The sequence below is a fragment of the Brachycentrus maculatus genome, unplaced genomic scaffold (genome assembly GCF_059751285.1).
Source record: "Brachycentrus maculatus isolate JH-2025_06_01 unplaced genomic scaffold, ASM5975128v1 h1tg000459l, whole genome shotgun sequence".
In the NCBI taxonomy this organism is placed as follows: Eukaryota; Metazoa; Arthropoda; class Insecta; order Trichoptera; family Brachycentridae; genus Brachycentrus; species Brachycentrus maculatus.
Genome location: NW_028281206.1, coordinates 1,250,007 through 1,269,206, shown reverse-complemented (window position 1 = coordinate 1,269,206; position 19,200 = coordinate 1,250,007). Strand labels below are relative to the sequence as shown.

At 33.7% G+C, this 19,200-nt stretch overlaps 1 protein-coding gene across 1 annotated transcript in view; it reads right to left on the bottom strand.

Moving 5' to 3' along the window:
• fzr (fizzy and cell division cycle 20 related) overlaps positions 1-18,798 on the bottom strand; it is a 105,088-nt gene extending 86,290 nt beyond the window's left edge. Inside the window, exon 1 of the mRNA XM_088271735.1 lies at positions 17,028-18,798. Within this exon, the coding sequence (XP_088127861.1) occupies positions 17,028-17,175 (148 nt within the window). The 5' untranslated portion in view covers positions 17,176-18,798. The remainder of the gene's footprint in view (positions 1-17,027) is intronic.
• Between the last annotated feature and the right edge of the window lie 402 nt (positions 18,799-19,200).

Sequence of the window (19,200 nt, the reverse complement as noted above, 5' to 3'; positions counted from 1 at the left end):
GCTGCAAAAAAAATCCTGCGCATAGTAATATAATGGCATGGGGCCTTTTTGGTAGCGACTGCGGCCGACTTGGAATTGAGTAGGTACACATTATGGGAAAGCCAGACAAATGTCTTCCTACATCATCTGGTCTGATTCTGGCACGGGGGCCTCAGTTAGGAGAGATGTGGCGCTATTCTCCACAACCTCTTTTAACTCTTAAACGCTACCATGGGTACTGGAGTACCCCACAAGATTTTAAAAACCCAATATTTAAAAAAATATCGTAACCACACTTGCGCCATTCAAGCTAATCTCTAATTATTAGTTACTGCGACGAACTGTCCATCGCACGCTAGTGTCGCGCAGGTTCAGACGTGTGGGCGGGTGTTCCGGGGTACTCTAGAACCCCACGGTAGTAGTTGTCAAAGTTTTTTCAAATTCGAAGGCGGCTGAACTTTGTTATTTATTGGTAAATTTTATTAAATATTATTCTTGAAATAAATATTTAACTCTTTTATTAGGTATATTATGTTTTTATTATCACTTAAAATCTGTTTTGTTTTTTTTATTCTATTTTACATATGTTTATAAGTTTGTTATTTTCCATTACAAGTAATCTACGTTTTTGTTAGTCATATGTCTCATAGATCAAATCGACGTCTTAGAACTGATGGTGAAAAAGCAGTGTTTTTAGAAGATTTGGATAATGAGGAGTTGAATACTAGAGGTGCTTCAGATGATGAACTGGATGACCTCATTAAAGATTTTCGCTTTTTAAAAGAGCCTGGTGTTAATTCTCAAAATCACTACTCCACTCTTGTTGCTTGCAAATACGCTGATAGTGGCGATGAAGATGACATTCGTGGTATCGTATCGATGAAGAAAATAAAGTACTACTGCCAGAAATTATAGCATTTTATAATAAAATAAAATGTGGGTTGATGTTTTTGACCATATGAGTAAAAAGTATTCTACGTCTAGAAAAACGAGAAGATAGCCTTTGTGTATTTTCTATACCCTCTTAAATACAGCAGGAGTAAACTCCTGGATTTTTTATACTATGTCAAGAAGTCCAGACAAGAAACTCATTCCGAAAAGACGTCTATTTTTAAAGGAAATGGCAAAATCTCTTATAACACCGTATATGCAAGAAAAATTACAATGGCCATGTTTGCCCCGGGATATAAGGGAATCTATACATGGTATTCTAAAAAATGAAATGGACATTGCTGAACCAGTCCCTCAAGATACCAAACCCGGTCACTGCTGCTTCTGTCCGCATATAAAAGATAGGAAATCGAGGACCGCGTGCTCCTCTTGTCATCGTCATATTTGTGCACCCATCAAATAAAAATATACAATCTTTGCAAACAAAAAATTTAAAAATTATTTCAATTTGTTTTATTTGTATGCCTAAGTAATAGTACATTTGAGTAAATACAAGAAATTAATTGATAAATTTATAGTTTTATTTCTAACTCATAAATATCTACGGGGTACTCAGGTACCCCACGGTAGTATTCATGCCTATAAAGTTGAGGGTAGTGTTCTAGAGTTAATGGATCATTTGCAGACGGGAGGAATATTATTAGACTCGTTTTGGGTTCATAACAGCCGATATAATGAATATTCTCATTCATCATTTTCTTTTGGAAAATTTGCCTTCGTAAAAACGTTGTTTTTGTATGTTGGTAACGAATGACGTCAAAGAATCGAATCCACACTACTACTATTACAGCTCTATAAAGCAGATACATAAAGTGATATGCCCCATAACACACCCGATGACTAAAATTTAATGACGTATAGCGGTGTCCGTTTTTCGTTTTATTAAAATATCTTAAGTTTAAACCTTAATATCATCCTTACTTTTCTACAGATTTCAATAAGAATGTTACCGGTAGTCTTGTGATTTTTTACATTATTTATTAGCCAATAATAACACATCATGCAATTGATCCATTCTGAGACCATGAAAAAACTAAATTATTAAGTTTATTGATTAAGGCAGGATATTCGATAGCCTGTAACTCAATTTTCTTTAAACACAGGTAGTATTTAAAGTAGTTGTTTTTTTCTCAAAACACTGTCTATTGTATTGAAAGGTAAAGAGTTAATTAAATTAATTAATTATGAATTGAAAATTATGTAAATATTTTTTCAATATTGATCCTAAAAAAATGGGCATGGAAATATGCCCATTTCCACCCTGACTGATCTCTTAGGGTGGTGACTGACCTCCACATTTCGTCGTAACGTAATACGTTACGATGCGAGCATTCGTATAGTCAGTACACCGAGCCGAGCGTTCCATCCATAGTTTCGGATGCTCGCTGATGCTCGCCGCGAGCGATGTTACGACGTTACGATACGACGATATGCTCCGGTCAGTCACCACCCTCAGGGATTGTCCCACTGGTTATAATGCCGAACCACTGCACAATATATCGTAGTCATACAAGAGAAAGTGACCAAGTGCATTTTTTACAAAAACGTGATCATTGACTATTTGATATCTTACTAGCTTAATATTGCCGTGAAAAAATCCCAAAGAATTTTAAACTAGGACGTATAATATATTGACTTGTTAAACATGACTAACTCCATTGATGTTTATTTTGTTGCCAAGGTGGCTTAAATGGCCCTCCTGAACATTTTACGTTTTGCTAGTTGGTCACTTTCTCCTGTACGACTACGATATATGTCGCTCACTCCTTTCAAGAACGTCATAAATAAAAAATCGTCAATTTTCAGTCGTGCATGTTTTTGGAATGCCCAGAAAATGTACTATATCCCAGCAAAAGAGGCATATTTTTAACTTTCAAAAGTTCAATAAGTGGCTTGATATTTATTTTTAAAACATTGTGTTATATTCTTAAACTTTAAAAACGTTCTCCTGAAAAATCAAGTTTTTTGATTTATGACGTTCTTGAAAGGAGTGAGCGATGTATGTATATCTACACGTGTCAGTTCAGGACCCACGGAAATTCAACTGTAGACGGTAGCCACACGCGCTAACCACTAACCGAGGCTGACTTAGTAACAATAAAAAGTACAGATTTATGATATGTATCTATGTGCAGCAGCAATCAGGGATGCACAGTGCACGCTATTTGATCGAGCGTATTCGTGCAATGTCAGATTGCATTTGCGCGCTTGAGGTCTGCCGTCACACCAGTAACGCTCCGAGTGCACTATGGGTAATGTATATTTTTTTAAATAAACTTTTTTCTACATAATTGCCATCATCTGTGGCAGTATCGAGTACATCACTGGGGCTATTCAGAATCGCGCACTAAAGACGGGAAGGGTATTTCTACCCGTTGGGTCGATGGATGCTTAAGGGCGGGAAGGATATTTTTAACTGCGCCGGCCTCATTTCAAAGTCAGAAAATAAAGATTTATTGAATATTTTTTTATGAATATTATGTACCAATCTCTTTGTTAAGGTCTTAACTATATGTAACAATTATCGAATCCCGTCGTGAGCGGTCCGCAGGCGTAAAAAATCCGTAGAAAATCGTATATATATATATATATATATATATATATATATATATATATATATATATATATATATATATATATATATATATATATATATATATATATATATATATATATATATATATATATATATATATGTCCGCCTCCGCAGTGTAATGGTCAGCACGCTCGGCTACCGTTCTGGAGGTCCCGGGTTCGATTCTCAAGGGGGGTAAAATAAATATAAGTGCTTTTTTCACTGTCATATTTATTCAATATTACCCTGGACTGATACCTGAAGCAGAGGGCTGATCACCTTTCCTTCATGTGTAAACGATCAAGATAACACTGCGTTTATATGACGCAGTGCCCTATGCATCATTGGGGTGCGGATAAGGGTTTTATTATTTGTATATATATATATATATATATATATATATATATATATATATATATATATATATATATATATATATATATATATATATATATATATATAGGGTCCGCCATCTAAAGTTTTTTTTTTCAACTAGTGCTTATTTCGTGAATGGTAACACTTAGCTCATGTCTGATTTGACAGATAATTAGTTTTATCCTTCCGCTGAGCGAATATGGTTGTGTATACGCTTGAACAACGCTGGGAAATATTGCGACATTACTTTGAAAATCATGGTAATGTTGCAGAATGTGTGCGAAAATTGCGTACGGTTTTTGGAAGAAGAGAAGCACCGTCAGCTCCGTATGTTCGTTATCTTGTGAAAAAAGTGAAAGAAACTGGCATCCTCATCGATAAACCAAAGCGTGAAAAGCCAAAAACAGTGCGTACACCCGAGAATATCGATGTTGTGGCAGAAAGTGTGCGTGAAGCGCCATCAACATCAATTCACCGTCGTTCTCAACAATTGAACATTTCGGAGACATCATTGAGACGAATTTTGCATAAAGACCTTGGTATGACGCCATACAAAGTCCAATTGGTTCAGGAGTTGAAGCCAACTGACCATCCAATGCGTTTTCGCTTCGCTGAGTGGGCCTGCGATCGACTTACAGAAGATGCCGATTTTGCCAAAAAAATCATCTTTTCGGATGAAGCTCATTTTGATCTTGGCGGGTATGTAAACAAGCAAAATTGTCGTATTTGGGGCACAGAAAACCCGCACGCATACATTGAAAAGCCGGTACACCCAAAACGAGTCACTGTTTGGTGCGGATTTTGGTCCAGAGGCATAATTGGGCCATTTTTCTTTGAAAATGAGCAAGGAGTGGCCGTTACAGTCAATGGCGATCGTTATCGGGCCATGTTGAACGGATTTTTGTTCACAAAAATTGAAGAGGAGGATATTGGCAACATTTGGTTTCAACAGGACGGCGCTACGTGCCACACAGCCGAAGCTACACTCGATGTTTTTTATAGCATTTTCAAAAAAAAAAAGTTATTTGGCGGACCCTTTATATATATATATATACACACACACACACATATACATATTTTTTCACATAGCAAACGATGGACATAAAAAATAATAAAAAAAATGAAATAAAGAACAACCCTATCTCACAACCTGGCACAAAGTCAAAACCCTACATAATCCCTGCAAATTTTAATTCCTACACAGTTACGCCATCAAAAGAGGTCTTCGAGAATAGCCACGCGTGCCAGGAGTGCAGGAGCGCGGCCGGCAGAGCGAGGCCGCAGGAGCATGTGTGTGGCGTGCCTTGCAGCGGGCACGGCCCAATCTCGCGACCCGGCCCAGCACTTAGCGCGAGCCGACATAGCTAATTTACTCCGCACGTTTCCTAACAATAATCGTAAATAAATTTTATTTATCTATACGACTCGTAGAGGAACGAAATAAGCAGGCCGGGGATACGATTTCGTCTGGAAGTTGCCGATTTAGACTGATGAAGAGCTTCATTCATTCATTCAACCAGTGAAATGCGGTAAAATTTCGCACAGAAAAGCGGAAGGAACATTCGAAAAAATCATTTTACTGTAAAGGTCTAGATACACACGCTCATATTAGCACAAAGGGACGCTTTTATTGAGCGATTGCTACTTAGTAGCGTGTGTATACGTACTCTGCCAAAAATAAGCATGCTCAAAAATCGGCAGTCGTTGGATTTTCGATCATGCTACCTGCAGCGCGGACGAGAGGGGCGTGCTCTGGGCGCGTCTGAGCAGGTTTATTTATGATATAATTATATATATATAATATAAATATATATATATATATATATATATATATATATATATATATATATATATATATATATATATATGTAATAAAATAACTAGGTACCTACCTATACATTTTATTAAGTACTTACAAAAAGTACCTACATAAAACAGTTCTACCACCAGATGCCGCATGCGTCGCTCAGAATAAAACAAAAGACTTCCGATAATATTATTAACTGTCAGAATCAGATAGATAGATAGATAGATAGATATAAAAATTATTATAAAGATAAATTAAGAATAAACTTTAATTACAAAGCAACACATTGTTTATTTTATTATTATACACCCACTTTACATATTATTTACACTTAATTTTCAAAAGGAAAATATTACCACGTTATAAAACGACAATTTTGTTAATTGGAAATGGATTATGAAACATTAGATGTATTAAAACAATTACTACAATATGTTCGGAGTGAGAGAGAAAAATTAGAAGATGATCAAAGAAAACGATTAGAAGATAATCAAAGAAGACGTGGAAATCTAAGAACTAGTGATAAAATTAAAGATAAAAGTCCATGTAAGATTTGTGAAAATTTAAATAAGGGAACTCGATATCACTCTGAAGCAAGGTGCTGGTTTAAAACAAAGGAGGATGATAAGATTAATAATAAAAATGAAGATTTACAAATTACACAGAAAAAGTGCTTGAAGAATGAAAATAAAAATAATGTGGAAAAAATTTCTACAAAATATAAAATAAAATATACTCCAGAAAAGAAGAATTTCGAAGCAGATTGTATGAGCAGGAATCCAGTATTAGAATCGAAGGAAAATGCAAATGAACAATTAAAAGTTGTAAATTTGGTTAAATTAGAAGATATTTTAAAAGATCAGAATAAAAATGAAGACATACAAATAACAGAAACAGTGCTTGAAGAATGAAAATAAAAATAAAGTAGAAAAAAATACTACAAAATATAAAACAAAATATACTCCAGGAAAGAAGAAATTAGAAGTAGATTGTCTAAGCAGGAATCCAGTATTAAAATCGAATGAAAATGCAGATGAACAATTAAAAGTTGTAAATTTGGTTAAATTAGAAGATATTTTAAAAGATCAGAATAAAAATGAAGACATACAAATAACACAGAAACAGTGCTTGAAAAATGAAAATAAAAATGAAGTAGAAAAAACTTCTACGAAAGATAAAATAAAATATACTCCAGGAAAGAAGAATTTAGAAGTAGATTGTCTAAGCAGGAATCCAGTATTAAATTTGAATGAAAATGCAGATGAACAATTAAAAGTTGTAAATTTGGTTAAATTAGAAGATACTTTAAGAGATCAGAATAAAAATGAAGGAATTCAAAAGAAAAAAACAAATGGATTGAAAAAAAACTGTGTCTACTTTAAAAGGGTCAAGAAGAAAAAAAAATACAAAAAAAAAGAAAGAAAAAAAAGAACGGAAAAAAGAAAAAAAAAAAGAAAGAAAGAAAAAAAAAACGAACGAAAAAAAGAAGGAAAAAAAAAAGAAAGAAAGAAAAAAAAACAAGAAAGAAAAAAAAAAGAAAAAAAAGAAGGAAAAAAAAAGAAAGAAAGAAAAAAAAAAATAAAACTTTATCATATCACTAAACTTATACCAGTCCCTTCACTACAAGAAGATGATCCGGAGGACGAGTGAAAATTTTACTATGAATTTTCATCCCCAAGGGGGGAGATGTAATAAAATAACTAGGTACCTACCTATACATTTTATTAAGTACTTACAAAAAGTACCTACATAAAACAGTTCTACCACCAGATGCCGCATGCGTCGCTCAGAATAAAACAAAAGACTTCCGATAATATTATTAACTGTCAGAATCAGATAGATAGATAGATAGATAGATATAAAAATTATTATAAAGATAAATTAAGAATAAACTTTAATTACAAAGCAACACATTGTTTATTTTATTATTATACACCCACTTTACATATTATTTACACTTAATTTTCAAAAGGAAAATATTACCACGTTATATATATATATATATATATATATATATATATATATATATATATATATATATATATATATATATAATCCCCATCCGTCTGAATAGCAAATGTGAGCGGGAGAACGGAACGAGGACGGCCGAAAAAGACTTGGCACGATCAGATTAATCAGAACCTAAAATCTGGTGGTGTCAAAAGTGTGCGTAAAAGTTGGAGGGCATGTATGACTAGATGTATGGATGTGAAGGAGGCGAGAAGTGTATGTCAGGACAGAGGAGTGTGGCGTTCCATCCTTTCTGCCTACCGGGAAGCAGCGTGATCGTAGTAGTAGTAGTATATATTTAATATAAATTTTTTACCGTTAGTGCTATAGTGGCTTAACCATACTATGTTTTGAAGAGGTGTTTACATAGAATAATTCCATAGCCGAAGACTAAAATTGCCCACAGAGTTCACACAAATGAGCACACTTCCGAACTCCATGTATGGCGCGGTTTCCTTATGCAATACAATACAATATATGCACGAGAATGCAGCAGTCAGCTGATTCCACACTATCGGCATTTCTCCCCGGTGACACATCTCACTTACGGATAGATGTATTACCACATTACTGCAAAATAAGCTACGTCGGCATTACCTCACAGACACCAAACAAAATAATAATTTTGGCAAAATAAACTTCTTTGAAAATTCTTTGGAAATGAATTCGGTCGCAGTGTAGGCGTTTTTATTTTAAATACGAGGGTAATTCACAAAATATGGTTCCCATATGTATTTTTTTTAAGGCGGCAGAATTTTATGTTTGATACAAAAGTTGGAGCATCGTTTGCAAAAAGTGTTTAGACAGAAAAGGCGATTACGTAGAAAAATAAAGTAATTTTTAAGCTTTAAAATTATGTATAATGCTAAGAAAATAATAAGGCTGTATATTTAAAAAAATATATAAATGGGAAACTTATTTTATGAATGACCCTCGTACACGTGTTAAAAAGAGATCGCGTACACAAGACAAATTGTAAATAAACATAATTACTTGGTAAATACAGCTATTTCTCAGAATCTATTTGTGACACGTGTTTCGATGCATCATCATCAAACACTGTATGTGGAACTGTAAGTCTAAATTTTAGAGTTGTGCCCTTGGGACGTCGAAGGACGTATATGTGGTAGGAGTATCAGTTAAAACATAGGGGGAGACTTTAGTCATTGCCATATTGTTAATTACTGGATTTGCCAACTGTATCCGGCCACGAGTTGGTGTGACTCTGTCTGGTTAAATGGAAAATAAATCAAATAGAAAGCACACATTTCTAATATGTATAATTACACAATGGCCGTGAAGCAATGCAAAAATTAAAAAATCTGTAAAACAACCAGCTGATGAAACAACAACGCTTACGACAACGATCCGGAGCACGTGTAAGACGGAAGATATCGTGAGGTCGGGACGACAACGAAGGCGATACTGGAATGATCATGTAAACAGAATGTCAGATGACAGACTTCCACGTATCACCCTTCAAGGAAACCCTGAAAGACGTAGACCCCCAGGCAGCCCTTCAAAGAGGCGGATAGATAACTGGCAGTCAACATCCCAAGAGCGACAGGAGGAGGCACAGACAGATCCTGAGTATCTTTAAAAAGAAGATGAAGAAGAGACCATATCTGCGAGCACTTTTAAACTTAAGATCATGAAAGGTGGAAAAAACAGGTCAGAGCTACCCGGAGACCATGCGGACCGAGGAGGTGCGCGGCACAGTGAGAAGGTAACGCATTACCGCTCGGAATTCACAGTCCGGTAAGCCCCATCAGCTGGGCTTATCTCCCGCGCGCCTCTCGCTGTATTAATAATCTCAATTTCGGCTAATTTATAAAGCGCTTTTGTCACGAAGGTTTTCTCAAGGGCGCTTTTAAATGTATAGCAAAGATATCAATCCTTTTTTCAACCTCGCTGGGTTATAGCAAAGATATCAATCCTTTTTTACTCGCACCACATCTGACTTCGAGGAGTTTTATTCTTCATGAGAGGTGGAAAACAGGTCAGAGCTACCCGGAGACCACGCGGACCGAGGAAGAACGTGGCACAGTGAGAAAGCTTTCTAGGGCGCTTTTAAATGTATTGCAAAGATATCAATCCTTTTTTACTCGCACCACATCTGACTTCGAGGAGTTTTATTCTTCATGAAAGGTGGAAAACGGGTCAGAGCTACCCGGAGACCACGCAGACCGAAGAGGAACGTGGCACAGTGAGAAAGCTTTCTAGAGCGCTTTTAAATGTATTGAAAAAATATCAATCCTTTTTTACTCGCACCACATCAGACTTCGAGGAGTTTTGATCTTCATGAAAGGTGGAAAACGGGTCGGAGCTACCCGGAGACTACGAGGACCGAGGAGGTGCGCGGCACAGTGAGAAGGTAACGTGTTGCTCGGAATTCACAGTCCGGTAATTCACAGTCAGCTGGGCTTAACCCCCGCGCGCCTCTCGCTGGGTTATTGCGCCCGGCTTAATGTTGTGTTACTCTATAAATATGAATGGTCGGTCGGGTAAAATTAATTATTTCGCAGTTCCCAGTAATGTGGCAACACTCTGCAAGTTATATGTGTTTCCTATCGAGGCCTCGCGGGGAGCGACGACCCGGTAGAAGAGACTTCCCCTCGATGCCTTTCGGATACAAGTGCAGACTTCCTATGCACTATTTCAAGACTCATACGGCTGGACTCCGGCGAGCCCTCGGCCGCCGGATCACCCCGGACGCTAGCTGGTTATATTATTCACATAGTTATTTATATATTTGGAAAAAAAAACACTTTTAAATTTTGACCTAAGTATATGTATTATTTTACTTAATTTGTATTGATGTGATGTGACATTTAATGATCATGCAAAAAAATATATATATTTGAGAATTTATCAGAACAGTCACATATACGTATACTTCTTCTTCTTCGAACCCTTATCGGCACCCGATGGTGCATAGGGCACTGCATCATATTGATGTAGAATTATGTCACTACTAGCGATGCGTCACTACTTCCTTCTTCTTCTTCAACCCTTATCTGCACCCGATGGTCCTTAGGGCACTGCATCGTATTGACGTAGTGTTATCTTGATCGTTACTGACAAGAAGGCAAGGTGCTCACTCCTGCGCTTCAGAGAAATATGAAATAAATATTAGAGTATGAAATCACTTAAATTTTGGCTACCGTGTTGGAGCTCCCGGGTTCGATTCCCAGGGGGTTGATAATAAACACTAGTGATTTTACACTCTAATATTAATTTTATATTACCCTACACTGACCCCTAAAGCGGGGGAGTGATCACCTTGCCTTTATATAAGTAGTGATCAAGATAACACTGCGTCAACACTATGCAATGCCCTATGCACCGCTGGGTGCGGATAAGGGTAATAAGAAGAAGAAGACATAAGTAAAGTCATATATATATATATATATATATATATATATATATATATATATATATATATATATATATATATATATATATATATATATATATATATATATATATATATATATATATACATACATATACATATATTATATATACATTTATTATATATATATATATATATATATACATACATATACATACATATACATATATATATATGTATGTATGTATGTATGTATGTATGTATATATATATATATATATATATATATATATATATATATATATATATATATATATATATATATATATATATATATATATATATGTATATATATATATATGTATATATATATATATATGTATATATATATATATATATATATATATATATATATATATATATATATATATATATATATATATATATATATATATATATACATACATATACATATATTTATACACATACATATATTTATATATATGACCATAATGTAAGACACCCAGGCCTGCTTCTTATTTCTCATTCGTTTGATAGTGCCCTAACAAGGCGAAACAATAGTCAAAATATTTTTTTTATGTGTTCTTGTTAGTAAAATACAACTTAGTAGACTCAAAAAATATGTGTTTGATTTAAAATTAATACATAAATTATTCTGTTTTTAACCGCTTTTTATTGGTACTTTTCTCCAACCAGGATCGACGAACAATAAAAAGTGGTTAAAAACAAAGTATGTAGTAACCATGCTGGAGGTACCGGGTTCGATTCCCAAGAGGTTGAAAATAAATATTAGTGATTTTTCACTTTTATTTAATATATATAATATATATAATAAATAAATTAATATATATAATATTTATTTAATATAACCCTGTACTGGCACCTGAAGCGCAAGGCTGTGCACCTTTCCTTCGTGCATTTAACGATCAAGATAACACTGCTTCTATACGATGCAGTGCCCTATGCACCATTGGGTGCGGACAAGGGTTAGAAGAAGGATAAATAAATACTAAATTGAATAAATTATATTTATTTAGATTCCTCTGGGGATCGAACCCGGGACCTCTATCATCTCCAGCTAAGCAACACCGGAGGTGGACACGCGTATCATATTATACATATTATATATAATCACGTACAAAAATTCGGGTCGCCCATTTTAAACTTTTAAACGCCCTCGTGTTCGCGATAATGACGGCCGTAAAATTATACCAATTACCAGACATTGTGATATTAATTATCGCTGAACAGGTATAGTTCGCCCGCGTCTCGGCCTAATCGTGTGATGGTGATTGTTTAATTGCCGCGAATGCGCGGTGCGCTCCAGTGCATCGGCGCATCGGCGCATGTATGCACACACGCGAGACACTGACCTGCTCAAAATCATCTGGAGCAATGCACATATCGCTCACTCCTTTCAAGAACATCATAAATCAAAAATCGTCAATTTTCAGTTGTGCATGTTTTCGGAATGCCCAAAAAATGTACTATATCCCAGCAAAAGCGGCATATTTTTATCTTAATATTTACCCGCTACAGGGCAGAAAGTGTTGTTTTTGCATTTTAAAGAAATGATATTGTTTAATTATTTTTTTAAAATATACTTAATATTTTTCAAATGGAAAAAAAACCTTTAGGTTTTACCCAAAAAGATCTGTTGCACAGTAAAAAGTTCATTAAGTGGCTAGTATTTATTTTTAATACATTGTATTATATTTTTAAACTTTAAAAACGTTCTCCTGAAAAATCAAGTTTTTTTATTTATGGCGTTCTTGAAAGGAGCGAGCGATATGTCGTTCACAAATGTGGAGGTCCTCACCAAAAAATTGCATTTCCATTATAAATGATTGTGGGAGGGTAGACCATAGACATCAACAAATAGAGCCGCCAATAATTTAGTGACACCAACATTAAAATAACTTCATCGTTTCTGTGACGTCATTCATTGCCAACTTACGAAAATAACGTATTTTGAAGGCAAATTTTCCAAAAGAAAATGATGAATGAAAATATTAATTATATCGGCTGTTATAACCACAAAACGAATCTTATAAAATCCCTTATAGGTTGAGTATGTTAAATTAGATATTCCTCCCGTCTGACAAGGATCCATTGGTCGCGCAAAAGATGTTTTATTTTTCAATCAATATTTTCTGCCATTTCAAATACGCAAATTAAAAATTTAAGAAAATGAACCCAATTAAAATAAAGTATAATAAGCATGTTGAATAAGAACCTACGTGTAAGATTCTCTGGTAATAAATAAACGAAGAACTTTGATCACATTTTTTATAAGTATTATTTTGTAAATCAACACCTAGAGCATAAATTAAAGACTTAAACTGCTAAATATGTATGATTTCAGTAGCTGCTCGACGCGTAATAAATGTCTACTTTTATACAGCCATACTAAATCTGGCAATTCGTTAAGCAGATAAATAAGTAGGTACTTGAGAGTTTAATTTTTTTAGCTCACCACACTCGCTAAAATGGAATGCGAATATTCGAATTTGAATTTGCGTTTTGGAACCCAATCATTTGTTTTTTTTTTTACATGTTTATAGAATTCAATGACGTTATTTAGGTGTATGATTTTAGTTTTATGATTTTACTAGCAAATTTATATAGGATATGACTTTACTTATGTCTTCTTCTTCTTATTACCCTTATCCGCACCCAGCGGTGCATAGGGCATTGCATAGTGTTGACGCAGTGTTATCTTGATCACTACTTATATAAAGGCAAGGTGATCACTCCCCCGCTTTAGGGGTCAGTGTAGGGTAATATAAAATTAATATTAGAGTGTAAAATCACTAGTGTTTATTATCAACCCCCTGGGAATCGAACCCGGGAGCTCCAACACGGTAGCCAAAATATATATATATATATATATATATATATATATATATATATATATATATATATATATATATATATATATATATATATATATATATATATATATATATATATATATATATATATATATATATATATATATATATATATATACATACATACATACATACATACATACATATATATATATGTATATGTATGTATATGTATGTATATATATATATATATATATATATATATATATAATAAATGTATATATAATATATGTATATGTATGTATATATATATATATATATATATATATATATATATATATATATATACATATATATATATATATATATATATATATATATATATATATATATATATATATATATATATATATATATATATATATATATATATATATATATATACATACATACATACATACATTCATACATACATACATACATACATATATATATATATATATATATATATATATATATATATATATATATATATATATATATATATATATATATATATATATAAAATAGACAGATTAACCTCTGGGCTGGCGTCCGCTGGTGCCAGCGCTCCGCTACGGCCGGCCGGGCACGCTCTCCCCCAGGGACGAGGCCAGTAAACATAATTGCCACAGTTTTGTACTCCTAACTGACAATTAACTCGGCTAGATGTGATTACAAGGAGGAGATAATGTACGAATGTAATAGAGGCAAGTGTTCACTGAATTGGTCGTGTCGTTTAGTGCGCTTCGAAGACATGTGTAGCGGTTAACACGTCGACTGACAACTACGAGATAACTCGTAGATCGCGCTAGGACGCCGGCTACGAGTTATCACGTACTGTGTTAACTTGTCATATTTGTGTACATCAGTGCTAATATGGATAGATGGCGCATGGGAAGACAATGAAACATTAATCCTGGTTTACATGAATAGAAAATATAATTTAAAAAAAAATATTCGAAATCAAGTAAAATAGTATTTTTAAGGCTGGCTTTTTAGACCGGAATTCTGAAAACTGCGGTGGCAGTCAACGTGTCAACGAGGAATACCGAGAAAAACTTGGCACGATCAGGTATGCCAAATACTTGAAAGTGGTCAGGTTAGGAGCCGTAATAATCGTTGGGTATGTATGAGGAAATGCACAAACGTGGAAGAGGCGAAGAATGTTTGCAAAGACAGAGTGGTGTGGCGTTCTATTCTCTCTGCCTACCCCTGCGGAGAAGGGGCGTGATGGTTAGTTAGTTAGTTAGTTTTTTCAGTCAACGTGTTAAAGTGTTCGTATACCGTGCGTAGGGAAAGGGTTCGATTCCTAATTGGGTCATATTATTTATTGAAATCTTAAAAGAAAAACATTTGTTTTTTTCCCACTTCAGTTTATTTCATGAAGTTCAACAGGAACAGAACGCCGCCATGACAGCCCACCATAAATCATACGCATAGCAGCATGATTACTCACTTGAAAGCAGAAAAAGCAGTTACTAATTTTCTAAACTACTAGTTATATTTAGAAAATCGATAGAGAGCTATGATATATTATCGCACTTGGATAATGCGCTCTTATCGAGGTAGCAAAATATTTACCCGCCATAATCGCTAAACCTTTTAGGAAGACATTAACACGACAAACAAACATTTTCATTTCATGAATCATTACGCACTTCGTTAGGGCTTTCTCAGCGCAGGTAAAAATTTAAAAAGGGATACAAATATAGGAATCATCTTGCTTTTGTAGTCAGTAATTAATATTATCATAGCAAACAGTAATGACGGAAGGATTACGAACTAAGTGTGAATAATTTGTTTTTCCTTTCACCGCCCGTAATCGCCCGAGTTATGGCAAGTTTTGCCGCGCACAAAAAATACATTGCAGATTTGAATAATTTCATTCGAATTTTCCGTTCGAAATCTTCTTAAAATTTCGATAGGTACCTTCGGTAGGTACTTATCTTTGACGATCGTATGTAGGTAGGTAGGTACCTATAATTATCGTATAAAATAACTTGTAAATAAATGGGTAGGTACTATTAATATTTACCTTTGGAGCGCAATAACAGGTGTGCGTAGGTAGGTACTCATTTAGACTTTTTTCGGTATGAAAATATACGTAAAATATTGATTTTATTTCTTAAAATTAATATTTTATTGAATAAATCTGGAAGATTATTTTTATACATGGAATAATGAAAGGTTTTTTTTTGTGGAAAAATAACTAACTATTACGATACAATAGAATACCATACCACTCGGTCTTTGCAAACATTCTTCGCCTCATCCACATTCACACATACACGGCGATTATCCCGAATCCCGACCTGTCCTAGTATTCGAAGCATTTGATCATGCCAAGTTTTCCTCGGTCTTACTTTCCTTCTATTTCCAACTACAATACATCCGCCTTATACGTCTGTTTACCGTTATTTCTTTATAATTCGTTCCACATGTTTAAACCATCTCAACACGCATTTCAAGACTTTTGTTGATAATGCATTCTTTCCTTATTCACCATTCGAACCTCTATTTCATCGTAGAAATATTTGAAATATATTATTAAAATAATGTGTACCCATTTAAATATTATATTTAATGCAAAACTATTTTTCTTCTTCTCAATATTGGTGAAGTTCATACTCGAATAGAAAGGAGTTTTAAAAAATTACGGGTTGTGGTCCCGTGGTTAGTGTAGAGGACCCTCGAGTCAGAGTTTCTGGGTTCGAACCCACTCTAAGACAATTTGATACCTATTTTCAATAACGAGCCGCTTAGGCTCACAGAAATCGTATGAAATTGTAAAGTATTTTTATAAAAAATAAAAACGCAATTATTTCTCCCGAATAAATAAGATTTATACAAAATATCAAAAAATATTATAACAAGTACAATAAAAAGGATTAAAAAAAACAGAGAAGTCTGTAACTTCTCGTTACCTTAGTAAATTACGATATGGGACGTACGATATTGTCAATAACAGTCACATAGTAATTTTACTTACATTATAATTTTTTTAAATTCATTTTTAATCGATTAATTTTTTTTAATTCAATAAAAAAGCCGACAATAGTACGAGGAAAATTTCACTTACATGCGAAATTTGTTTGCCAGTTGTTCAGCCTGCATGGTACGAATCTATCCAGCCCAGGAGACGTGGGGCTCCTCGCCCTGATGATGGACGTCCTCTCGCCTCCGCACTGTTTCCTCAGCCGCGACTCGAAGTCAGGTCGAAACATCATAGCAATCCGACACACACCACTCCACGAAAGAAAAACACTCAAACCGCTTCGCAAATGTATTTACACAGATGTTTTGCGAGGCCACACTTTTCACAATTTAAAAAAGTTCCAAATCAGGTTGGCATCACTATTTATTTTCAAAAGAAAGTAAATTTTCCGAAATATGGCAACCCGAATTTCACAAAAATATTATATTTTTGAACGGCTATTAATTTTTTTACGCTTTTATTAAATTTATGATAAAATAAATAATATATATTTACTTTTTAATGCGCGAGAAAATATTTAACGTATTTTTATGATTGAAATAACTTAATGATGTTATTTTTTTCACACGGCTGAGTACAGAATAATATAATCCGTAGAAAAAAATATTTTTATCAAAAATGATAAAAAGTTATTAACAAAATACAATTATTAAAAAACAAAAACAAATAATTAGATTACTTATGTGGTGGGGAGTCCTTCACGCTTTCTTTGTGGTGTTTTCTCCTTGTTTTGTTACAATTTTGAGGTTATAAAACAGCAAGAACACTTTAGTCGAGTATTCCGGCGTTTTATTTATATGTAACAATAAAATTTACATTGCACAACGAGTATAAAATTGTTTTTTATGAATCACTTTTATATAAATGGACCACTATTTAATGATAAACTGTTTTTTAATGTTCATTTGACATTCACAAAACTTTGGGCAAATTTACAAAAATTGTTTAATTAAATACGCCTGGTACAAGAAAATGAGTTAGCAAATTAATTTTTGTGCACTAATTCATACAATTCACGGGGTTTTTTATATTCAGCTGTGACAATAATATAATTTATTGTCATTTCTGGGTATAAATGTCAACTGGTAACAAAACGTTATAAATATTACACTTGAAGTTCCAATTACCAAATGTCTGAAGACAGCAAAGTTTTAACAATAACAGGATTATTTCTTCCAAGTGCCTTTATCGAAGTTTCAACATAAAATATACATGTTATCACCTCGAATGCAAGAACACTTTTGACAGCCATGATCTAAAATCAGACATAGGTAGAAGTGTCAGTGCAATTTTACGAGGCAACGGTCAGTTTCACTTAATACGAACGCGTTTATGGATTCCTCGGGTTTATCACAGTCTCGTGTTGCGAAATAGATTGCAGAAATGTCGGGAAAATTAAAGATTTTCCCATAAAAACGAAAGGAAAACTCAACTTTGATACACCCCCACCAGAAAGCAATATTTATTGAAGGACTGCCAACTTGAAGAAAAAATTCGAATATTTCAAATCTCAACGGCGATTCGCTCTAGCGGCCAAACACAGAAGCTATTTGAATTTTATTCGTTTACGATAGTATAAAAATATCCCAGTACACAAAACGGATATATTGATTAAAATAACCAAATAATATTATAAACAAAGAATACAGCTTATATTTTAGATAACAATAAAAAATGTACACTTGCGTTAAACAAAAAATTACGTAATACTTTAAGGCTTTATAATAATTTTATTTATTTGATACAGGAATTCTCCTTTTTCATAAGTTGAATGACCTCTTTTTGCTTGAAGTTTTAACCAAGGCTTTCTTTCCCATTGCGAAGCTCAACAATGTTTATTGGAGGTTTTTATGAGATTTTGATGAGGTCTTTAGGTACTTTTATTATTTTAAGAAAAACTTTGTTCATATTCTCATAGTAATTTCAATATGTTATTACTAATTTTTGTACAAAACAATGTATAACCAATTTAAATAAATACAACAGTGAACTGCTCTCAATAAATGTTAGAATTTTTTAAAGTAATCCAATAAGTTTTTTGTACCATTTTTTAGTATGTATGCTTACCATGCTTAGAATATCCATTATGGTAACCTAATGCACCCACTTCTGCATTCCTATGTCAGGCAAACCACAATACAACAGAACATTATTTTACAGAATATTATTTTTAGTCTTTTTTACCTGCTGTGTGTGTATGTTTCTCAAGATATATCGAACTTAGAACAACATTTTGAGTGTGTCCAAATACTTGTTC